A 26,012-nucleotide genomic window follows, 5' to 3' on the forward strand; every position below is an offset into this window, starting at 1 on the left:
AGTTTTACTTTTAAGGCACACGCACACACAAACACATATATAAAATATATATCATATGTATTCAAAACCATCAAAACCAAACAGGAGAAATGTGATTGTATGTATCACCTCTCCAAGAAATTCACTCTCTTCTTCTTGTACTCTTGGCTGATCCCATACGGTTATTTCAAGCATTCGTTCTCTAAAATCTCTACGATGTACATGCGAGTAGAGAAAAGTTTGGTTCCATTTTGGCTCTAGACTTTTCTTTACTGTTTTGGTCCTCCTTTTACTCTTATCACTGAAACATAAATATTTGTTGTAAATTGTTTGTAAAGATAAATCACAAAATTCCATCAACTAATAGCACTTACTGCTTTAATTCTTTCTGATCTGGTAATGCCTAAAAGAGAAAAGTATTTGCTGTACAGTGGATCACATTCATCCAAAGTCCACAAAGTTATTTGATACTGACTTGCATGATTTGAGTGTGATTTTTTTGGTATAGTGAATCTAACTGTAACAATGAATTCTTTACTACATAAGCATTCATTTAAAAGTGGATTCAATACATGGTAAATTACAACATAACTTTCTAAACTGAAATACTACTACCTTCTATCTGGAAGAAAATACATTTTTACATAGGGATTCCTGGGGCGTCCATCTACTCTTGCTGGCAAATCTGTTGCTTGCAGAACATTTACTATTAACTGATGTCCCACTTTGTCGTACCACAGTTTAACCTATAAGAATCAAGTTACCAGAAAACAATACTGAAAATGGAGAAAAACCAGAATTTTCAAACATCATCACATTAACCGCAATGTAACAGAAACTACTGTTTTCCCAAGATACAATTAGATATGTTTTATTTCACATCCCTTAATATTTAATTAAGTTAGATGGAAAAGATGACAATATATATACACCAAAGACCTTTGTATTTACCACACCTGAATAAAATGGTGGTACCTGATTACATTTGCATTGTTTATTGTACTCACTGCATAATCTTCTACCTGTAAGTACGTTTAAACCAGCATATATCTTGCCTCTGCACCTTAAAAGCTACATTCAGATAGGAAACCTTCACAGCAGCTGAACTAGAGGCATAGTCAAAATCAATCTACTCTGATTTGTAACCTTGCAAATGTTCTTATGAAAAGGGTAATACACAGCTAAATCATTTCTTAAGAGAATCATCATGAAATTTTTGAGTCTGCTGTATACTTAAGAATAAGATCAATATAAAAAAATATAAAAATGTACAAAACAGTTAAGTACTCACAGTATATTTAGTAAGCACAGCTTCAGTTAGTATTACAGACATTTCCAGCATGTCGTGCGCATCTAAATTGAAATGCATTACTGAGTAGTGTATCTCTTAACAATCACACAGCTCTTTAAATGCCACCATAAAGAAGGTAAAGTGAAACTATGCTCGTTTTCTGTTGATTACTGGGCATGTATAGAAGAGCCACCATTTTCAGTGCAGAGGGTACAGGATGACAAAGTACAAGGCACTTTTATGTGTTTTACTCTCAATGTCAATTCCTGTGCTCTTTGGTGTATTAAGACAATTCTTTACCTCTGCTGTGATTACAGTGATGGTTTGTGTTTGTGAGGGTCTTGAAAAAACATTTGAAAGAATGTTGTCTTTACCAAGAACAGATATTTCTCTTAACCTCCCAATTAGACCTTGGGAATGTGGACAGCTGAGGGACCAGCACTTTGTAGATTTTCATTACAACTCAGGAAAACAAAAGATGCTCACAGAAAGCTGCCCTGGTAGGACTTGTGGTGCATCTCGTAGGGCTCCAGGGCTGGTCGGAGATATAACAGAAATAGAAGGCCTTTCCATCTTCTGAGATTCAAAAGAACTTGAACCTGAAAACATATGAGAAACACATGAAATTTCAGTCCAAAATTTTGAAGCAAATATGAATAACTTATGAATTGCTTTTTCTTTGACTTGTATAAAGTTGTATTTATACACAGTCTAACTGGATTAATATACAGAAAGATTTTAAACTGATGTAGATAGCATGGTGAAAAAGACTGTCTGCATACCCTTTCCCCAGATTAAACCTTCATTTGTTTTATCTGAAATTACATAGAAAAAAGTGTTCCTCATATAGCAGTGGCAAACCATACCGAGTGTTTTAAGTACAGTATTATCCTCTGAAATAATTACACATTTCCCAGTCCAAATTATTCTATGATCTCAAATCTTTGATGAATAAACTCACATCTGTTGTATGGATTATACTCCTGGTACCTCTGAAATTTTAAAACCCTAGGAACTGGCACACGGGAAGGTATGCAGGACATGCACCTGGCATGCCGGAGGATCTGTCAACTGCTGGACATCAGCAGTTCTCCACGAGCGAAATACAGCCCTCACTACTGAGATGAGCTCATGACAGGTGTTTCAGCACCCAGTGGCCCCACAGGACCCTATCCCACGGAAGGTTTCTGAATGCATCCCAGACAAGACTCAGACAAGGAAGGTCTGGGAGCCACGGCCCTCACACACTCTAGCTGACACCATTCAAACAGGGTAGTTAAAAAGAAAACCATTATTATGAAGCATGATAAACAAGACGTTCACCTAACCAATGCTTTCTTTTTAAGAAAAGGGGAAGCAAGAACTCTAGATTTATGCTGGATGGTACAGGAGGTGAAATCCTGACACCATTTATACTTCTGGCAGTCCCTTGTACCTGTTTGGTCTTTTATGTAAGGGCAAGTAAATGACTGTTTTGGGCCATGGCTTGTATACCAGTATGGTACTAAGACCACAAGACAGAGAAGAAAAAACCAAAATCCTGCTAACTTTAGAAGTCCATACGGCTTGAATCAAATCCTCATTGTTTTGAATTTAACACACAGGACCAAAACACACTGAATTTTGTCATGCAAAAACCTTTGAGCCAATGCAGTCTCCCAGTGCTCATCTTTCACAAAGTTCATTACCAAAATGATTCCGCTGGATACAAGACCATGCTTAGTGAAGGAACAAGGTGTGTACTCACTAGACTCTAACGGGGGGTGAGAAGTCTCAGGAATCCGTGGAATATCACTAAAACATGAATATACACATAGTAATTAGAAACAATGGAGATGACCTTCTGCTGTGACAAATACATTTCTGGGACACTTTTTTAGAAATATGGATCTGTTTCTGTTCTAATGGGTTATGAGGAAAGAAAGGGGAAATATTTAAAGACATATTTTCCACCAGAATTCATGAAAATCTTACTAATGCAAACTACTTATTTCAAGGTAAGGAATTAACAGACATAACAATATCAGCACTACAATATTAATATTGTGGATGGATTCCACAATCTTTTTCAACCAGAACAATAAAGTTAGACAGCTTTTAGGAAAAGAAAGGTGTAAAAGGTTGCATAGCTACAGATGTTCAACTATTTTTTGGAGGAAAGAAAGCCCAAGAAACAAGACAGATTAACTCACTAGTAATTTTTATGTAAATGTCTCAAGGAGTTCAAGGAATGAAACTGATGAAAATGTCTTATAATAAAAAACAAAGAAAAAACAAATAACGTTAGTAATGTTAAAGAAACAAAAGGAAAAAGCAAGTAACATTAGCAATGTTAACCAAACAGAATAATGCATTTCTTCAAACGCTAAAGAAAAAAACAAAACTCAAGCCATACTACAGTTGGGTATGGATATTTTTCAACATGCATGTACCCAGCACAAACACAGGTATAAGCAAAATCAAACTGGTTACGTCTACAAAGATCCATCAAAATTTTGCCATCAACAAATTTACTTTGCCATTAAAATCTGGATAATGCTAGCTCCTGGCTCTTTTCAGTTCTCAGCAATCATTGAAAATACATTGCAAGAGCAAGAAACAACTGTTACTGTCAAATGTTAGCAAAGCAGCAGAACAGGAAAATGGAAACAAAGCTCTTCAGTGAATTACTTTAATATATTTTCATCTACACAAAATAATGCCAAACTGGAACTACAATAACATTTCAGAAGAACATTTACAAGATTTTAATTCTAAAGCTGAGCATTTTAAAGGTATTCAGGCATTCCTCTCTTCAGTGAGGAATCACTATCTTACTGACTTGGGAGTCCATAAAAACTGAGACTCCTATATATATATATGTCACTTATGAAAAAGAAAGAGACACTAAAGTCAGAAAAGGAATGTAACAGTGCCCAGTCAGTCAGTCTTAAATTCACTTTTCATGTCCTGCTATTCAAACTTCTGGTGCCTGTGTTTTAAAAAAGCCTATTTCAGCTCCAAGGTAATGTGCCTCATCAGCTTACATCTCACTTGACTTTGTAATTCAAGAGTAATGTGGTTTCCTCAGACTCATGACATTATAACTGCATTACTCATTTTTGACATGGCATAGTACTACTTTACAAACATACAAACAGATTAATGACCTGTTGCACAGCAGGGTTGCTGTGCAGACTTCTTCCTCTAAACATTTTCTCTCTTCCCAGGGCAGTATTTCCAAGGCAATTCACAGCACTCTGAAATATTTACTTACCATAATCAAACTTACTTTTATGTTCAATAAAAGATTAAGTTTGTAATATTTTCTTGTGCTAGAATATGAACACTCTCATCTGCAGTACAGTATTATTCATAATAACATCACATTATAACAAAGGCAAGGAGTGTTTGAACATGGAAAGTGCAACCGAAATGTCAAGTTTCATAATCCCTGTGTGGGTCAAGACACTAAAATGCATTTTGTTTGGAATTTTTCCTGTACTGTCAACAATAGAGTAGATAAGAAGGCTAAAAGATAAGCCTCAAACATTCTTTATATATATAAGAACTTAAGAACTGATTTATGTTTACATGAAGGCACCTTCACACTCATATCAACACAAGAATCAGATCCACACAGTTTACAAGAGGGAAAAACAGGTACTGGAATGAAGATGCCACATCATTTAAAAAAATGGTCAAGTTGAGGGCATTTTCCTCACTTAGAGCTGCCAATACAAAAGTCCTCACCAGGTAAAGGTAAATGAAAAAAATAATCAGACCTTCCTTAAGACTTTACTCATTAGACAGGAAAAAGTTGAAAGTACAATTTTTTTTAATGCAGTTTTCTAAACTCCCTGTAATTCTTATGAAAAACTGACAGGAACAGTGGAAGACAGAACATAAATTTCAATTCCAGAAAAAATACATGGTTTGCAGTAGAATTTTTATTTGAAATCCTTAAAATCCTTTATAGCACAATGGACAGCTTTCTGGTTTTCTTTTAAAATATATATATTTTATAAAAATATATAATGCATGTGTATCTATGTGTATACATGTGTGCATATATATAACCTGTTGCTAGGAAATCTCAACCCTAATTTATTTATCTTAAGTACAGCTCCACACCAAATCTCAAGACACAAAAAGAAAAGAATGTAATATAGTACTGATGACCAAACTCGTGGCAGAGTATTCTAACAAGCTCTGTAACAGTTCCACTTTCTGCTATTGATTTCAGAATGTACATGAAGTAATTTAAAGCTATGTTTCTGTCTATATATGAATTTCTTACAAATTCAATAATCCAGTATACCTCATCATTTCTGAAATATTACATGCACACGAGAAGAATAAGCGGTATACTAGGTTTTATCAAATGCACGAGTGGTATTTTTTAAAAATGTTGGCATGTTAATTAAAGAATGAAAATTCTTAAAAGAAACTATAATCTAAAACTTGTTATGCAGGAAAATTAGTCTTATCTAGCCTGATTTTTTTTTTCAATTGCAGAAAATATTCTGACACTATGATTTACAAAAAAGCTCTTCAGAAGAAACAGCAGCTCATGACTTAAAAGATTCAAAACTAAAGTAGTCAAAGCAAATGGTAAAAAAAAGGTAAGAAGTTGCACAACCACTTATTTAAAATAGTAATAAAATATTTCTCCCCTTTTGGAGCAATGTGAACATCAGAAAAGTAATGACAGACATACATCCAGTAAAAAGTTGCCCACATCAAACTTTGTCTTTCTATCTCTGCCTTGGAAGGCAAAGGTATTCTGTGGCCTTATGTGATGTTACATGTAATTATCTTATGTCTGATTCTTCTACACCTCAATTAATACATTAATTAAACCAAACCATACCTTAGGTTGAGACTACTTTGTGCAGATATGGCTTGTAACGATCACTATTTTGTAAAACGCAGGAACACCTATGATTTCTCCGAGGGCTATAGTCAAGAGTTTGGTCATTGAAGACAAGGCAAATTCAAATGTGGTTGTAACCCACACATTTTTAGGTTGCTTTAGGGACAGAAGCATGATCCTCTAAACCCTACAGAATTATCAACATTTTCTGAGTGTTTGTGCCCGATGCTTATCCTCCTATTTCCAAAACCATTCCTTCCCATCAGAACCTGTAGATCAATCTGCCGTTTTCACTAATTACATTCTTCGAGTGACTCTAGAATTCAGTACTGTCTGGTTTCTGATGGAGGTTCAACCTCCTTGTGAGAACCAACAGTAACATTGCCCAGACAGAAGACCTGAATCACACCAGTGAAACAACAATTACAGGAATATTATCTGTGGCAATCCAAGCAAAGATAGCTAGCATCTGACAAAGAAGAGACAAATGAAAAAACATTTGTTTTACCTGCACTGTCCCATAGAGATCACCCAAGCACACAAGAAACGGTGAGTTAGTTACCATGCCAGGTTTCTTCTCCAAAAAGCATCATCAGAGGATTTTCTACGTTGTCCTATGTTAACCACCTATCACGCTGTATGCATATTCATAGGTAATTCTTCCCCTCATATTTAGATAGCCAACCCATTAACTCTACTTTTTATAGGTTTCTTATCTACCTTGTATTGCAATCATTAGCATTAGCATCAATTAGTTTCTATGGAGTTTTCACAATACTATTGTGGTTATACTGTTTATTGTTATGCCTTCATCTGCTAATAGTGTTACATATTTCACATTTTTCTCTAAAAAACATCCTACAATTATCCATTACTCAAAATTACATTTGCTGGTAGACACAGAAATCCAAATTTACAAGGCTGAGCAAATCGTTTAGACACCAATTTTGTAACTGGCAAAGTAATTTGTGGGCAGTCTAATTTGTGAGCTTACAGTCCTCACATTATTCACTTAAGCTAAACTGTGTCATATTTCGGCTTTTTAGATCTAATATACTAGGACTTTTTAAATGGAGACCATTAACAGTGCTAGTACATTATTTGCATTATTAATACTGAGAGATGAAAACACCTAAATTATGCAGTCGAAATATCAATTTTCAGGTCTTTCTGGAACCTATTTCCTCACAGGAATTTTAGGTGTAATGGATTACCACTTAATGCTATATCAAGCAGCTTCAATTTTGCTGAGTCAGCACCTGAAGTAGACACAAAACTTTGATATACCAGATTCGTTGGATTAAACAGAATTCCTGTCATGAATTTGGAACAATCACAAAATCAATAATTTGGATAATAAGAGAAGAAGAAGATAGAGGGGGAAAAAATAATCTGTTAATGCAAGCAAACCATTTCCCATTATGTAACACAATTTACATAGATAACAACTATAATTATGAAAAAAAAAAAGAAAGAAAGAAAATCCTATGCAGAATGTTCTTTTTCGTTAACTAATATCAGGATATCCTTTGTTATACAATGTCTAACAGTTTTTGTTCTTTTAAGAAGACAAAGAGGTAAATCCCAATTTGATACAAACAGGACTTTCACACATTACCACTGGAAAAAGGAAATGTCTTTAAATTTCAAATTTATAGGCTTTAGTCACTCTGGGATATTTATTTGTTCTTCTAAAAAAGAAAATAATCAATTAAGACACAGCTCTGCAAGAATAGCATTATTACAGAATGTAAAAACTTCCATGCCAACACTCCATTTATCTCAAAATAAAAGCACAATCTGATGTGCTCTATTTTTGCCTATGTCTGGGAAAAAAATGCAAGGATCATTGAAAGCAAAACTTTACATTTTATTGGCACTATCTGTGGGTGTACTATTTAAAGTGTAAAATTCACTGCTCAGATTCAGAAACATTCTTTGATTTTTAATGCACTTCATTTCCGATGTCTCAGTTAAACAGTTGTTGGCATTTTCCCTCGATTTTTCCTCAAGAATATGTCACTGGGATGTGGTCATCTTTTACTTTGTGTTTTGAAGTGATTAGATTTATTAAATTCATAAACTAAAATATATAACTTGGTTTAATAATAAAATTATCTTGAAAGTTCAAGGATACACAACATCTGCAAACATACTGATGGCAATAAATATTTCTAAAGCTTATTATTTAAAATACTAATCTAGCACATTGCTACTACATCAGGTGTACAAATCAGGTTTCAGGTTTTCTTCAATTGAGACATGGAGTTCAAGTCAGGTGCAGTCTCAACATATTCCTTTTCTGGTGATCTAAACATAAAAATTAGACTTCCAAAAATCTCTTTATGGCATTTTATTTTTAATTACAAAGACATGGGACTGAATTCTGAAACTTCAAGTCAGGAATGTCTCCTAATTTATCCAAATGAATAACGTAAAATAAGGTTTCTGCTCCCCCACAGTCTCCATCTGGATGGTAATTTTAGCCTTTAACAACCACTATTATTGAATCAAGCTTTCATTTTCCATTAGAAGGTCAAACTCATAACTGGCATTAGCAACAAATGTTAATTTTATTTAAGTACTTTTAATAGTGATTGCTATTAAAAAGGCAGAACCCATTAGCAAAATATAGCTACACTTGCACAGTATAGGCAAAATCAAAAAATCAAAAACTGATATGAAATAAATGTAAAAGAATATTTTAGAAAGAAAATTAATATTTTTTGTATCTAAAACTGAAAGCTTATCATATTTGAGGCAGAGAAAAATTATTATTGGGATGAAAACTAGCACATTCAAAATGAAACAATCATGCATTCATAATGAGGAAACAGTTTGCCATCTCCTACAAGACAGTGGTATTTAGAGTCTTATAGTCAGTGTACATGAAATTTGGAAAGGTGACAATCCACAGAGAGATTTAAATCCTTCTAGTTTTTGTTTTTAAACTAGCCAAGAGTCACTTTTAATTGTTAATCATGTGACTCTTCCACAATATAAATGTGAATTCATGATATATGATTCATATTCAAAGCTGTAAAACTTAGCTCAAAACAGTCTCAAAAGTCGTGTTTGGGGAAGGTGTGTAGAATATCGCTGAAACAATTGTGACAAATGCGGAGCCAACCCAACTACTCTTATCAATTCAAACAGATTTTATGATCTTTCTAAAGAAAATCAAGAATATAAGCGTTTCACAAAATGCTAAACCTGGATTTATAATAATAAAAAAAAAAAAGTTAAGATTATAAACATAATATTTTAATGCTTATTTTTGATAAAACTTTTTGTTTTCACTTTTGATTTTGATGACAATATCAGGCTAAATAGAGTCTTTTCAGTTGAAAGTTTTCCTTTTCCTTTCCTTTTTTTAGCTTTTTAAAGAAGGCCTGTGAAAGATCCTGCTAACACTGACTTATTAAAATCCTGCAATGCTCAAAGTTTGCTGATGCTTCCTTCTACTCATGAATATTTGTTATTCTGATTCAGTGAAGCTATGTCTGAAAACCAGATTTTTCTCATGCACAGGTCCCCTTGATCCACCATTTTTCCTTTGCTACTTGGCAAAAACCTTGTTACAACATCACTGCAAATATCCAAGATTGTAAATAGCACTGAAGATGGAATATACAGAACATCAATAATACAAAGTGAATCATATTCCATTACTAAGACGTAAAAAATAATGAACCCACAAATAGTCCCTTTAAGAGTCCCATTAGTAGAAGTAATAACTGTGCTTAAGAAGCAAATCTTTAGCCTTACCCAATAGGCCTTGAAACAATAATTTCAACTTGAGGTTCTGATTTTGATTCCAAAATAATGTTGTAAACTTCTTCATTTGTAGCTCCAGGCAAGGGTTTACCATTCCATTCTAGAACTTCATCCCCTTGAATTTAAAGAGAAGTTTATCTCATTTCCATATTCTTTTACAAAGAAGTGCATAACATTTCTAAAACCTATATAAACAAGTAATATTGCCCAAAATCAATTAAAAAGCTGTGTTGAAACCCAAGAGGCTTTTGAGACACGATCAAAGCTCCTTTATCAGAACACAGCTACAATTTGTACACACAAATCATATTAAAGAAACCACTTGTGCAAATACACTAAGTATTTCCAAAATAATACAGGACCTGTTATTGTGCTATGAAATGAAAGTATTTTTAAAAGATCCTTTATTAACTACTGGCAATAAACTTTGAAAACAGGTTAATCTTCAAAAATGAAAACCATAAATACCTACTGTTAAGCCTTTAAAAACCATGACATTTTATTAAATTTATATACTATGCATTTTGATTTCTCTACAAAAGACAGTCTTCACTGGCAACAGTGTGTGTGTCAAACAAACCAAAAATAAAAGCAAGGAATGAGTCACTATCTCCTAAAGATGTTACTGGGAGAGAAAGGAAAACAGGATGTGGAAGTTATCTAGAAAACTTTCATTTTTCAGCTTGTCATTTCTCAAATTTAAATAGTATATACATTAAATTGTATTTTGGCCTTACTATAAAAAAAGCTGAAAATCTTGTACTGTACTTTCTAAAGATCAATATATAAATTAAACTGCAGGAACCATACTGTATGTTTACACTCCTATACCCCATCATATGCAGCAGTCAAAACTTAAGAACTACTGTCTGATGCCAGTCTTTATTGGCAATGATTTTATGTTATCAGATTTGGTCAGGAAAAACCCTTCAGCTGCTGGCTTCTCCTCAGCTTGTACACTTCTTGATCTTTTTGACCCTTTTACATTGTGTCTTTCATCTACGATGATGTCTATAAGGCTTACATGTGGATTTCTGGTCTCAGTAACAGGCATTGAAACAGGAAAACACCATCCAGTTACTCAAAACTTGGCCATATGCACAAGCCAACTGGGCATGGTCCTGTGCAACCCGCTCTAGCTGACCCTGCATAAGCAGTAGGGTTGGACTAGAGATCTCAAGAGGTCCCTACCCACTTCAACCATTCTATGACCTTGTGACACACTGCTACAAATTCAGATGAGACGAACTCCCTGAAGTCCCACTGTAGCAGCCCAGAGTTGTAAGTCAATTAGACACCTTACCCTGTGAACGTTTAGGTTAAACAAGGTATCTGCAAAAAGCTGGCTGGCAGAACCTACAAGACACCTGCACCCTTATGGCGCTAATTCAGCTTGTAAGGCATATATAGCCCAGGATATTTAAGATGCCTCTAGAAAGGAATATTAATGCATCTTGCACTTCCCCCCACTTACCGATGCATGTCCAGCAGAGACAGAAAGTTTTCAGACTTATACTGCAATCTCTACGTTTTTTTATATTGATTTCTAAAACAGTAGTTCAGATTATGGGATATCTTTGGGGTTCAGCTAGTTCCAACCCCTGCTCAAAACAGGCCAACAACAAGGGATAGACCAGGTTGCTCAGGGATTTGACCAGATGAGATTTGGACATCTCAAAGGAAGGAATTGCAACACCTCCTCTAGGCAACCTCTTCCAAACCTTAACTATCCTCTCTAGATACAAGAAAAAAAAAAATTCATAAACAGGATCTCCCTCATTCCAGCTTGTGCACACTGCTTCTTGTGTGATCACTGTGCACCTCTGAGAACAATTTGGCTCTGGATTTTCTACAGCCTCCCATTAGCCACATGAAAACAAGAATTAGCCAGGTAAACCCAAGAGTTATACCCTCCCATACTCTTTTCTTCGCCAGTCTGAACAAATCCAGTTCTCTCAGCTTCTTATACACCATATGCTCCAGACCCTTAATCAACATTCGGTCCCTCTGCCCAATCTGGGCCACTTTGTCAGTATAACTTGTACTAGAGGAACCCAAATTGGACACAGGCCTCCAGATACAGCCTCATTAGCACTGAACAGAGAGCAGCTACTGCCTTTCTCAGCCTGCTGGCAACAGTCCTGCTAATACACCCTGTACATGACTGGTGTTTGCTGCAAGCGTGCTTTGCTGACTCATGTTCAACTTACTGCACTCCAGCACCTCCGGACACTTTTCTGTCAAGCTGCTTTCCAGCTGATTGGCTTCTAGCGCTTACTGTTGCACTGGGTTATTCTGTTCCTGATGCAAGACTTCATATTTGCCTTTGTTTTACAATTTATGAGGTTTGTGCAATCACTCAAAGATTTATCAACTAGCCAAATTTTGGAGGTTTTTCATAAAGACAAAATAAGCGTGGACTCATCCATATCCTTTTGGTATGTTTTCATCCCATACAATAGGATGAATAGATTTTCATTTATTGAAAATGTGCAAAACTGTATTTTTTCTGTGAAATTATTTTGGCTCTAAAACTATTTTTAGAAAATGAAAATAGATTTGACTTAAAATAAAACCTAGACCAGATACTAGAAATGTAATCTTTCAATCCAAATAGTTCAAGATTAGTGGAGAGATACTTTTTTTCTGTAATTACAATATGCAGTTAACATCTATAAACGAATATAATAATTAGTGCTATCAACCCCATGTATATTGACTTTGTAAAAAGAAGAATTACAAATGCCAAAACAAAGTAGGATATTTTTAGATACTCATCATCTTTTTCACTTCTTTATTAATATTTGCTTTACGCAATTGTCCTAAATTAATACTAGTTGTCATCTGAGCTTCTGGATTGCTAAGAAGGCACTGCATAGACTTTGTTTGCTAAGACAACATTTGGAAAGAAGTTGCTTAGAGCCATGGTAAAAATATAAACTGCTAAGAAGTAACTTTGAAAACCAACTGCTGTGCATAGTTCTCGCTTCACTTAGAAGCCTGAAAAGTGCCAACGGCACAGACACTTATTTGTAGGTGCAATATATACATCTTACATAAACAAAATATTTTAAGACCATTTGCTTGGGTTATCCATTTTTACTTGCAACATTTCACACTGAAAGAAGCACTAATAAAGCCCATTGTGTACACAGTGCATCATTCTTCAGGTGACACCATAGTACAAGCAAAATAACTGTAGTGAGGTTTTTTTGCCACCACTCAACAGTTTTAACAAATGTTTGCATTGCTTCTGTAGAGTGTAACAAGCAGCTTCTGAGCTAGCAAACAAAAACTTACCAGTGACATTCAGTCCTGACACACACGACATCAATGTTGAATTTTGCTCATACATCCAAGCAATTGGAGTTAATAATAAATTAGAAATGTAGACAACTGTGGCATTCTATAATAACAATACAGTATTGTACTGTATTTAAAAAATTATTAACACATCACATAACCAATATTAAGATAATTTAAGAGCTGCATTACAAAAAGCCATAATTAAAAGACAATATATTTTATACAGCTGATTGATTTACCTGCTCTGAGATGCCCCACCACATCAGCCAAGCTACCTTTCTTCACTTTGGTAATGAAGGCACCAAGTCGTCCTAATTCTGTCATTTTTCCTCCAACAACCTGGTTAATCATAAATTTGTGAGTTTCCAAGCCTCAAACCAGACATCACATAAAGCATAAATACATAGACTGATCAGTTTTCACATTATTTTTAAAATTAAACCTAAATATGCATAAGCAAGTCTATTGGCAATTCAGGCTTCACAGAGGCTAAAGACAAAGGTAAATATAGAAAAAGGCCAGATCTACTTGAAAAGAAGTAAAGCTGACACAAAATGAATAAAATGGATATTCCTTTTAATGTGTTTGACTCCTCAATCTTACGCAGTTTTCCAAGTGTCAAAATTTGTTGCAGAAAGAATTATTCTTAATACAAAATATACTTTTTGCATACAGTTGTCTGTCATGTCTTTAAGTTTAAATTGCAAGTGCACATCAAATCAAACATTCAAAAATCCGAAATGCAACTGGTACAATTTAAAACTTATCAAATACACTCCCATGAAACATAGGCAAACAGTTCACAAGAACATTGCTACTGCTAAAACCCAGGTCCTCGCAGCCAAGCACATGACAGGACAAAACAGCAACTTCTGGATTTTGTTAAACAGAATCACAGAATGGTCAGGGTTGGAAGAGACCTCTGGAGATCATGTAGTCCAACCCTCCTTCTAAAGCAGGTTCACCTAGAGCAGGCTGCACAGCATCGCATCTAGGCAGGTTTTGAATGTCTCCAGAGGAGACTCCACAACCTTACCGGGCAGCCTGTTCCAGTGCTCTGCCACCCTCAAGGTAAAGAAGTTCTTCCTCATATTCAGAAGGAACTTCTTGTGTTGCAGTTTGTGCCCGTTGCCCCTTGTCCTGTCGCTGGGCACCACTAAAGAGAGTTTGGCCCTGTTGTCCTTAAGGAATTTGTGGACTCTCAGTCTTCTCTTCTCGAGGCTACACAGGCCCAGCTCTCTCAGACCTTCCTCAGAAGGGAGATGCCCCAGTCCCCTAATTATCTTTGTAGGCCTCTGCTGGGCCCTCTCCAGCAGTTCCCTGTCTCTCTTGAACTGATGAGGCCAGAACTGGACACAGCACTCATGCAGCAGCCTCACCAGGGCAGAGCAGAGGGGCAGGATCACCTCCCCCAACCTGCTGGCCACGCTGCTCCCAATGAACCCCAGGACACCATTGTCCTTCTTGGCCACCAGGGCACACTGCTGGCTCATGGTCAAAACCAGAACTGAAGAGAGCTATCTTTGAAGTCTGCATGATACAGAGATCAGGAAAATGAGGGGGGAAAAGATGCTCTTAAGAGATTAGATTTTTTAATAAAATATAAACCAAGAAAATGTACTTTTACTGACTTGCTATTTCCCTTAGCTGCCTTACTCTCTCCAGTCAGGTTTTTTGGGTTTTGTTGTTTTTTTTTTTTTTTTTGGGGGGGGGGGGGTGTTTTTTTTTTTTTTTTGGTTTGGTTTGGTTTTTTTGTCAGGAATATCCTTGGAGTTTTATAATAAAACAAAACAGTGTAATGCTGGTCCATTAGGTTATTATTTCCCCATGTTGCAACCACAATAACTAGTAGGAGCTTTAATACAGATATATTTCCAAGAAGATCCAGAAACCTACCCACCAACAAGGTTGTCATAAGATAATGTGTTAAATTTATCATTGTGGGCCTTAGTTCATTTCATACAAAATGGAAACTTGTATAATTGAAGAGAAGCTCTCCAAGCTATACTTCCTACTAGGATCAACCTTTTTTCTCACAAATTAAAAAAAAAAAAAAAAAAAAAAAAAAAGAAAAAATGCTTGCTGCCAGCAAAAATCAGCCTTGCACTACATACTACTAGTTATTTAGTAGAGTGAAGCTGTTCTCATCTTCTGTATTCCCACACCACTTCAAGGTGGATAAATGGCTCTTACCCAGGACATGACATTACCAAGGCCACAAGGTTCTTTCCTGATTTAATGCCCACCATGATGAGCACAACCAAGAACTCACATCTCTGTCACATGTGAGGGACTGAACTACCAAACAACTATACGCAGGGAGCGGTTCAGTGTCACTGCCCTTTGAAGTAGACTCAGTCTTAAGTGGATGGGAATGTTTTATATTTTGCATTGTTTCTGTTGTTCTCAGCGGGGAGAGGAAGACATCAAAATTATATTATTTCCATCATCTTTGGAGCTCCATATAGCTAAAAATAGGAGAGATAAATTCTGGAACCAGCACACTGTACTCTGTAGCAGCTTCAGAAGTAGCACTCACTCTTTTAAGTGCTCTGGCAATTTAAGGACATGAACTTAAAAGTCCGCTACAAACAACTCATTTAGGGATTTAAATCAACCAGACAGTATTGCCAATGTCTTAATTTTGGAGCAGTGCATTAACGGGAATTACATTTAATATAATCTCTACTATGCTTTATGAGGTTTTAATGCATTTTTTTTGTGTAACTGTTTAGTTTCATTCTACAAAATTTCTGCTTCCAAACGTCTGTATGGACTTTTTAAACACCGACCTTGTAAACAATTGCATCCAGATGACATTTATGTATGTGGATTATGAGATGAATTTATTGACTGAAATGCAAACTGTAGAGCTAGAAAAGGCAGGACTCCACCAGTTCATTGCAAAGTACAAAACACGTCTTGCAGACAGGAAACTAAATAAACATACGCTTTTTAATCAAAACGGTACAGTTTCTTTGCCATGGACAAGTGGAAGACTGCATAGAAGGATTAAATACTTTTACATTCTTGATTTATCTGTATAACTTAAAATTTAGTAAAATGAGGAACACATTTTTGTCAAATACCCGTATAATTGGAGAGTCCTCTGATTTAATGTGTTAGGCTCTAGGACCAAGGTCAGTGGAAGATTCTTCCATTTAACACATAAATCATGTAATACTTACTTTTAGCCCAAGTAATGCACCTGATTCTTTTGGCATGGTTGTTCTCTTGTTAAGAATAACACGCCCAATTAAGCGATCTCCCTCTTTAGAAGGCTGCCATGTTACAGGATGCTGTTAAAAAAACAAGCAGTGGAATTAAAGAAGTGCAACCATCTTCCTGTATTTAGAGGCGCATTTATAAATCAATAAAATTTCTGAATTGTTATGTCATAGTAGACACAATCATTCTTCAGTTGTGTTTTATATTGTACCCGATCTTTCTGTTATTGTATCTGTTTGGACTCTGGCTTCATTAAATAATTATGGTCACCGTAAAAAAATCTCAGCACTAAGTCTGCAGGTAGAATTATAATACAATTCAAAGCGTAATACAATTAAACATTTAAAGCATATGTTATGTAATAAAATTAAACATTTACTGTTAAATTCCACAACCCTGAAAAGCACATTCATGAATACTGCTCTTTAGAATAATAAACGTTATACAGCTCTACTGTATGGGTCCACTATATAATAAAAATCCAAATGATCGTTTCTGACTCCAAGTCAATACAAAATGTCACTAATCTCTTCCAAAGCAGCACCAAACTCACAGCTGCTTTTGTGGTATGCAATGAAATCTAGCATCATGTCTATAAAAGAATTAAATTCAAGTTAAAATCCAGGCAATTTTACTAGTATACATTTTGATAACATTTTCTTTCTAGTTTCAATTTCCATGATCTAATAAACCAGATTTTCATATGATTTGTATAAATTTTTTTTACAACAAAATACATATGCTGAACTGAAATCATTGGCAAACATTTTAACTCATACTTATGAACATCTTTTTTCCTATTTCTTACCGAACTTATAGGGGATGTCTCCCTGCTATGCCACGTGGCAGGATCCAGCCAGTAGTAATCCAAGTCACCTGGAAGAATATGAATAAAAAGAAATGTGTAATCTCTCAAACAGAGAAAGATATATGAATGATTACTTCTGCATGCATGAATTTTAATGTGCAATAGTTTGAAGCTGCAAATACAAAACCTGTATTATGATACAAATTAACTTACATCAATTTGAAAAAATATAGTCTAATAATATAAAAACAAAACCACACAATAATGCATTTATTGTACCTCTGGTTTTTCATGAATTGCACCTCAGAATTGGTTGTGCACTCTGGCTAGTTTTTACTTTGCCCAGTCATCTTCCAAGAATGGACCCCAATGCATTGCATTCACAGCCCTCCTCCTCCCGCTCGTCTCCATAACAAACACACAGGACTACAGCTAATGATGACATGAGAGAATACTCCACAAAATAGGCACTTAGCTATAGTTAAGGACAGAACTGTCAACCACACTCAAGAATCTACAAAGTAGTTGATCAATACCATGATAATAGGTACCTTACAGAAGGAGAAGCACAGGTAAAGGGTAATAGAGCCCAGGGAAAATGGTCACACAAATAAAGCAAATAGTACCAACAGCAGATGTAAGGTTGCAGTCTTCCATTTTACTCGGGACAAACTTACATACAATGTACATAAAGAATAAACCCATGAATTACAGTGGTCTGGAAGCCACAAGCCTGTTTGGCCAAGGAGGGGAATCACAGGTAGGGTTTGGGAGAAAAGGCAGCAGAGCATAACACCACCGAGAATATATATGCATTTATGGAAAGCTATAGGAAACCAACAGTTTGACTTAATGTATTACATCTGCAGAAGGCTGAGATGGTAGCAAAAAAACTACCAACTTCACTGGCAGTTGTCTGTGGTAGAGGACCGATATAACTGTGCACTCCAAGGAGGGAAAGGATGAGACAGGAATTGCAAGAGGAAGGATATTGGGCAGTGCAATTGAGAGCGCAATTTTCTTTACGAAGAGGAAGGGTGCAGGTGATACTGGGAAGGACATAGGAAAATGATGCCGGCTAGAATAGATCCAAAAGACGGGTAAATGTGAAACTGATACAGGAGGAATAAATCTGAGGGATTTCTGTGCTAGCACTAGCTTTAAACAGAATATATCTGTGAGCTTTGAACCTTGGCATTATTTCATCCCTTTGGGCATTTGCCACAGTGTATTAACAAAAATGCAATAGCATCAACAGAAATGAGAATTAAAACTCTTTCTAATGCTCTCTTACAATAACAGTAGTATATAAAAGCTTGATCTGAAATAACCAAGAGATTTTTAAATTTTATCTGAGAAAGGATTATTCTGCCATTTAGCTCACAATGGCATTAAATAGACAAACAAACAAAACCCCTACCAAACCAAAATCTAAACTATCACTTCAGAGGTGAGTTTTAGACCCTGAAGGAAATAGTCACCTCTTACTGAGGTGTTCACGCATACCTGTACTTCAGGCATTTTTTCACCCTTGCTTTGACAGGGAATGTTGGTCATTTGAAATATGTTAGTGGAACAGTTTGATAATAGTGCTTTTTGAATTCACAAGTGTTTTTTTAAAAAAAATTAAATTATTATGTCCCAGTGTCAGTATTCATTGCAGAACAGGTTCACACGCTTTCCTAACAATAGTCTTACAAACTCTTACCGATCATTTAAAAGCCACTGGGTAAAAATCCTATGTTATCATTAAAGTCAGATACTTACTGCCAATACCCTCAGCACTCTTAATATGCTCTACATCTTCAGAAAACTTATTTATTATGTACACTCTGCGCAATACATCTTCACTATCTTACTTTATAAAGCACATCTCTATAATACTACTGTTAGATCTTACTAGCACATCGGCATCCAATAGAGGCTCAAACAAAGCATGCTTCTAGCAAAAAAATCCAAACCCGACACATGAAGAGTTTATTATTTTTGACCCTTTTTCTACAAATCTTTAGATGCTCATTATGAAATACAAGTTGTACCACTCTTTATAAACCATAAAATCTTTAATAGCTTACCATCCACATGATCATATGCTCAAGCTTGTTTTTAAACAGCTTATTATTATCATATGCATAACCACACGAGGCAGTTTGTGGATGCATTAGCTACAGCAGTTCTGCAATTTTGGAGAGCTTAAATTCAGATTAAAAATCTTTCAGTTTTAGCATCAGTTCTTCCACCTTTATAAATTTTGAAACTGCAACAAGAACAAACCCATGAACCAGACGGCTACCTCAAGTGCTGGCAGTAAGCTGGGACCTATGGCACAGAGCTCTCCAGTTTTCACTCATGGACTTAACAGTCTCCTGTGTGAGCTGGCCTGCCATCGGCAAAGCACATGTTATTTCCTCAGCAGCAACAGAGAAATGTTCAGGCAGGAATAAATGACAGCTCCACTATGCAGGTGTGTGTATCCAAGTGCTCAAAATCATTTCCGCTCTTATCCCCCTTGCTCCCTGCTCTTTTTTCCTTTCTTTTGTCTCCAGCTTCCGGGTCCCAGTTTCCTTGCTGTTCCTCCTCCCAGTTATTGCATATGCACAACCTCTTGATTCATGCATCTACCATCCTTCCCCACCAAGTTCCTGCTGTAGCAAGATCTCTCATATGTCTTCTGTCTTGGCTAACCTGCTAATTTTCCCATGCTCACCAACTACCTCCCTCTTGCTGTCTTATTTCCCTGTCTGTTTTGTTGCCATCATCCAACTTCTGCCTCCTGCTTCTGGCTTTGGTGAACTTTAGTCCCTCCTTCCCCGCCTTCCCCTCAATACTAAGCTACATCCTTGCTACGCTCTCCTTCCCACACCTAAACCTTTACCCTTCTGTCCCTTTCACCCCTCCTATCACTTCTGCGCTTTGGTAAGTTCCAGAACACCAGCCACATCCACTGAAACCAGGCACAGCAACAGTCCTTTTGCCCTCTGCTTTCAGAAGCTGAGAGCAGGAACTGCACTGCAAACCTGGCTCTACAGGGCTAGAGCAGGTACGATACGCTCGGAAGACATAAAGGCAGCTAGGCAATCAGTAATCTTGACCGAAAGTGATAATGCATGAATTGGGGAGAAAAAAGTCCACACTCTTGAAAAATGGCTTGATTTTTAAATTCCCATTAAAATTCAATAGAAAATAGACCACTGGCATGCAAACTTTTGGTTGACTCTACAACTGTAAAAAGGGGTTTACAATGGAAAATGTCAGTTAATCTATATTCATAAACACTCACAGAATAAAACATACAAATTAAAACATAAAGGAACAAAACCCCCAGATGAGTTTAAAACCTAGTTTATGCCAGCAACTGATACTGGTCTTGCAATTCAATATTCTGCTGCAGAAATACTTTTAAAATTAATTTCTCCTTCATCATGCTGTCATTGCTGCTTCTTTACTGCACTGCCATATCCCAGAACTGACTGATTAATTACAGAAAATAATTTCAGTGAACTAGTATTATAAAGGAACAGGTAAATAACATGCAAAAACTTACAATCTGAAAGCAGTTTCAGAATTTCAGATTTTCTGGGGAAAGAAAACCCAAACACACACAACCCAAAACTCAAAACAGAAAAAACCTATAGATAGAGTACTCTCTCCTCTGGTACGAGTCACTAAAAATTAGTAGTAAAATAAGACAAATTTAAAGCATTATGGAGAGAAAAAATCAACTCTTCTAAAAGCAAATAATGGATTTACATGCTTTTAAACACTTTTTAATCAATGCTATAAAGACATGAAAAACTTAAAAACAGTAAGACCCCATGACATATACCTATACTGCACCATTACCTTTGTACATTACTGATATATTTCTAAAACAAACAAAAATGGATTTCAACTGGAAATCAAATTATCAAAAATGCATTTGCAGTTATAATGCATGATTTATTAAAACCAATGGAGTGAAACAAGTATATACTTCTAAAACCTTTTTTCCTGAGGGAGTAATTCAGAAGTTGTATCCTGACAGCAATGAGGTATTTTTTCCTATTAACACATTGCTGCTCGATTACTCTTGAACACAGATGGATATAATCATAAATCTACTTTACAAGACACCAATGTATTAAGTTTTTTTCCATAAGAAGTCTTTTTCAGTCTTCAATAGATTTCCAGATGGAGAGTAAAACTGTTAATAAGTTGCCATAGTTTTTATATCCATAAAATGTGTGTCTTCAAAATAAAGGGAAAGCAAAATTCACACCACCAAAAAACTATTTTCTTAAAAATACTTCATTTTCAGCACCACCCATACCAAAAGCTTACTCTGGGATACTGTGATTTCGAGTGAGATCCTGCAAAGCTGAGAAGCGCTGGAAATGACAGCTTTGACTCTCTTGTAAAGCCAAAACCAGAAAATATGAGAAAGTCCATTATCGTGTATAACCAGTCATGCTGATTTTCAAGGAGTCTTTAATACTGGAGATAAAATACCCAAAGATGTTTCCCTAAATCCACCTAGACTGTATTTGTAAACTACTGATATACAACAAAGAATGTGCTTCTGGTGTTCTGCTCAAATCCAGATGCATTAGATTTGCAGCAGTTACTTAAGAAGCAGACAGTCTAATGATAAGAGTCAGTCAGCCCATGTTAGGTATTTAATTGAGCTGCTCATGAATAAAGCTGTTGTATCACATAACTAGAAACTTCCACAATTATTTTCAGAGGCTGCCTCTAAAATTATGGTGCAAACTGGCTTTTTATATAGTCAGTTTGGATCTAACACACGCAACAGCCATTTATGTATTTACTTTTGTTAATTTTTAGAGTCAAATATAGCCTGTATTAAACAGACCATAAAGCTTATCAAAGACCTGGAACATCCTCTGTTACATTTTCCACAGTTCCCATGGAACTGGATCAGCATCTCATGGAAATGATCAATTGTTTCCCCAGGCAAAAATTAATAGAAGCCACATATGAACCTACAGAAAATTACAACCAATGTAAAGAAACTCTATGTATCAATGTGATTGTCTTCCTCCTTCATAGCCTGAGCTTTCAAGAGTTAGAAGACCACTCTGCATGCTATTGCTAAATGTCTTCAGCACACTTATTGCCATCAAAAACATCTGGCTGGTGATACAGATGCGACAGGTCATATTGTTAAGCAAGAAAGTACTTCTATGCCCAAGAAACAAGAAAGATGATAATCATTTTGTCATGTCAGAAAAATAATACAGTGTATAAACAATGTGTGTTTAAAACATTCTAGTGAAGCTGATAACTAACCAGATAAACAGAAAACACAAGTACCCTGGCTTGACAGACAGCCCTCACATCTAAGTGGCAAGCAGAGAATTCAACAGCTATCTGTTGCCTATTCATAAAGGAAGTTTCACAAAAATGTTCATTATCTCCTTGCTCTCAAATCAACACATTTCAGATGCCTACAGTTATGAACTTCAATCCTTACAGAACGAGGTCTGCGTTTTACCATTTATGCAGTTCAAGGACAGGCTGGCTCATGTGGTATGTGGGAAGAATGCACCACGTGACTGTGAAGTTTAGATTTTCTTTTGTACAGAAAAATATATAACTGCATTGGATTTGAGTTCCCTGATGGCACATGTCCTAATCACTGAATGGTAACATACTGCAAGATGCCAAAGTTCAAATAAAGATTATTAGATATGTAAACATATATATATACACACGCATACACACTCATATTTGGGGTACAAACTTGGCACATATGCCTGTGACCCCTGTAGCTCTGAAAGCTAGAGCCAGCCTCTCAGATCGTTCCCTCAATTCAATGGCATTTTAACATAATGATAACACACAACATTTTTCTATATCTTAATTTAATTTCTGAGTAACATAAAAGCACTGGAAAAGGGTCTATGGTGCATTACCAAGCAATACACTTTCAGGTCTAATAACTAACAACTTGGGCTTATCTAGCACACACTGAAAATAAATGTTTATTCCTTACTTTGTTGTTTAGAAGGACATTTCATACTTTTTCTCACACAAACTGAACACTTTGGAAGTTTATTTTGAAACAACCTCCATATTTTAAAAGTCTTTTTTAAAGTGGTAGTTTAATTGTGAGCACAGCACAGGTTGCAATTCTAATTGATATTTGCAAACAAGAAATCCAGAAATAATTAGGTCAGGAAGTACCGAACTCATGAAATAATACTATTTTGATTGTTAAGGATACTAATATTAAAATAAACCAAGTGAAAAGGAAAATCCATTTGACTTCTCCCTTAGTTATCATTGCAAAGTTGTTTAATTACAAGAGTTTGCAAATTCACCATTTTTGATGTTGAAAGGGAATGATTTGTCCATGGCTGATTCCTAAATTTTTTTCCAATATATTCTTTTTATCTGGGTGCAAGGTGAATTTTCTGTGGACTGCGTAAAATATAGCAAGTTCATGAATTTATTCAAATATTTCTTTAGCAAAGACTTTTTATTTCATTTCATGGATTGTGGTGGGTTTTTTTTTCCTTAGTAGTACAGTTTACACATACACTCTTCTATAAGAGAGCATTGCACTCGTGTTCACTGATGGCTCAGGAAGCTTTCTCAAAAGGTATACTTGCAAAAGACCTTCCAACACAAAAACTAATGGGCCCATTTATACATTTCACAAAGTGGACTTCCTACCTGAGTTGTTGTTAGAAGTCTTTATGAATTACTGAAAGCAAAGATTACTAATCTTGTCGACGGAGGCTTGAAGCCAAAAATCACAACCTATCCAGTCAAGTAATAAACTGAGCATTCATGCTGTTTCTAAAACTTTTAATACGGACACAAGGAACATAACAAGGAAGCTGTTCTAAGTTTCCTGAATCTCTAGGGATTCTGCTCATGAGACTCCCTGAGCCAACATTATTTAGTTCCTTCGCTCAGACACTGAGTATGTTGAAGAGTTCATCAACCCTTTCCAGCTAGATGCTTATTCTTGTATCAGAGACTTTCTAAAAAGTTATTCTGAGGTGTGTAAGTCTTATTGTAAGCATGTGAGTCCAAGAATATATATGATTCACAAAGGGATGGCCCTCATAAGCATGTTCTAAAAGGTCTTCAAAAAGTGTTTTGAGTGCTAAAAAAATTGGAGAGACTTAGAGATGTCAAATACTAACCAAATAATAAACTCCATTAATTTGAAAAGTTCCTTTAAAAGCTTTATTAAAAATATTTTCTTGAGGATACCAGAAAAAGTGATTAGCATTACCAAGAACTTCATATCAACAGGCAAACATTTTAATAGTTTTTTGATATTGTGATATCTAAAGAAAAATTTTATTCACAGGAGTAGCTCCAGTTGCTGATTTTCCTGACTTTGATTACTCTCAAGCGAAAACTAATTCTGTAGATGGATGGATGAGGTCTTTTTTGAAATTCAGTTTCTTTGAATAAATTTATTATTGCTCTTTAATTCCCATTCAATATTGACAATAACTTGTGTTAACAGTTTGATTTCAGTTCCTGTTTCATATAATTAACACAATTTTAACTTTGCCTAACATAGCTTTTTCTTGAAAATACTTTTGTTCAGCATGCAATGAGATCCTCAAAATGTATAGCAAGTTATCTTAAAAAGTCACATGGGCTTGTAATTTTGGACACATGGAAACATAGCTACCCTGTACACTGAAAGCCTGACCATCGCTTAATAACTTTTCTGCAGTTCTGAAGGAATTCCAAGCATTTCAAGTATGTCATGCTGTTCTTCAGACCAACATATTTTTTCTTTCCTGCATTTATTGTTTGGGTTTTTTTGTTTGGTTTGATTGCCTTTTACAGACAGGTGGGAGAAGGTATTTTAAGAAAGCTGCTGTGTGTGTTGGGTTTTTTTGAGTTTGGGTTTGGTTTGTTGGCTTTTTTCCCTGCGAAATTTAAAACCAATTCAGTAGATATTAATTGCAAAAGAAGGTGGTATTTTTGGGTCTCTTTTGGTATTTTCCTCCTGACAATTTTTTCGAAAAAAGATTCAGTTGAATATTTTTATCTTAATATTTATTAAAGACTGATTTATAAACAAATTATAATTCAAAATCAAAGCTGAAAATAAATTCTCCTCAAATCCGAGAGTGTTTCTACATTGTCAGTAGATAGGAATTTTATGAAAGATAAGCAAACCAGAAAAAAGTGTAAGGCTGAGATACAGCTGCCCACACCTTGGAAGTCCCACAGATAAAATGCCCACTGAGGTATCAGTGCCCTGGTAGCACCTGCTGCAAATAAGGTGACCAAAACGCGCTATGCCCAGAGAGGTTTATTTGAATATATATTTTCTCCTATTGTGGGGAAAGAAGAAAGGCATTTCTGCTCAGATATAGAAAGTACTACACAGTGTTTATAAACATGCTGATAGAAACAACAGCACTGGGGAGCAAGGATTCTTGTTATCCAACGGGAAGGGAGAAAGACACTGAGCCTTTCTGTTGATTGTCTGACATACACACACAGAGTCATGCAGACCTGCACAAGTCACTTGCGAAATAACAAGATTGTATTTCATAATCAACGTTATGATTTCATTTTCTTGAAAACTGGTAGAGATAATTAATCTCAAATGTTACAAAAAAAAAAAAAAAGGAAAAACTCAGGAGAAAAGAGAACAGCTCTTGCTTGTCCTGAGCTTCAGAACTGCAGAAGGAAATGGAGCACACTAAATCCTCTGGATCATGATTAAAAAGAAAAGCACTTCAGCAGTACCACAATAGGAACCTACTCCAGAGCACCAAATT

The 26,012-nt window shown here is 35.7% G+C and overlaps 1 protein-coding gene across 49 annotated transcripts in view; it reads right to left on the bottom strand.

The window, feature by feature from the left end:
* Positions 1-26,012, bottom strand: part of RIMS1 (regulating synaptic membrane exocytosis 1) — a 335,719-nt gene that overhangs the window by 135,074 nt on the left and 174,633 nt on the right. For 26 of the 49 annotated variants that reach the window (XR_005828502.1, XM_040598546.1, XM_040598543.1 and 23 more), the window contains 9 exons: positions 17,245-17,312; positions 16,397-16,507; positions 13,448-13,547; positions 9,894-10,017; positions 3,463-3,519; positions 3,018-3,064; positions 1,757-1,869; positions 595-725; positions 109-280 (listed from right to left, as the gene is read on the bottom strand). Coding sequence is in view for 48 of the 49 variants with exons in the window: in XM_040598546.1 (XP_040454480.1) it covers positions 109-280; positions 595-725; positions 1,757-1,869; positions 3,018-3,064; positions 3,463-3,519; positions 9,894-10,017; positions 13,448-13,547; positions 16,397-16,507; positions 17,245-17,312 (923 nt within the window). In the remaining variant the exon portion in view is untranslated. The remainder of the gene's footprint in view (positions 1-108; positions 281-594; positions 726-1,756; positions 1,870-3,017; positions 3,065-3,462; positions 3,520-9,893; positions 10,018-13,447; positions 13,548-16,396; positions 16,508-17,244; positions 17,313-26,012) is intronic. The other 23 variants (XM_040598588.1, XM_040598553.1, XM_040598565.1 and 20 more) reach the window with 1 other exon arrangement.

This window comes from Falco naumanni, chromosome 6 (genome assembly GCF_017639655.2).
Source record: "Falco naumanni isolate bFalNau1 chromosome 6, bFalNau1.pat, whole genome shotgun sequence".
Lineage (NCBI taxonomy): Eukaryota > Metazoa > Chordata > Aves > Falconiformes > Falconidae > Falco > Falco naumanni.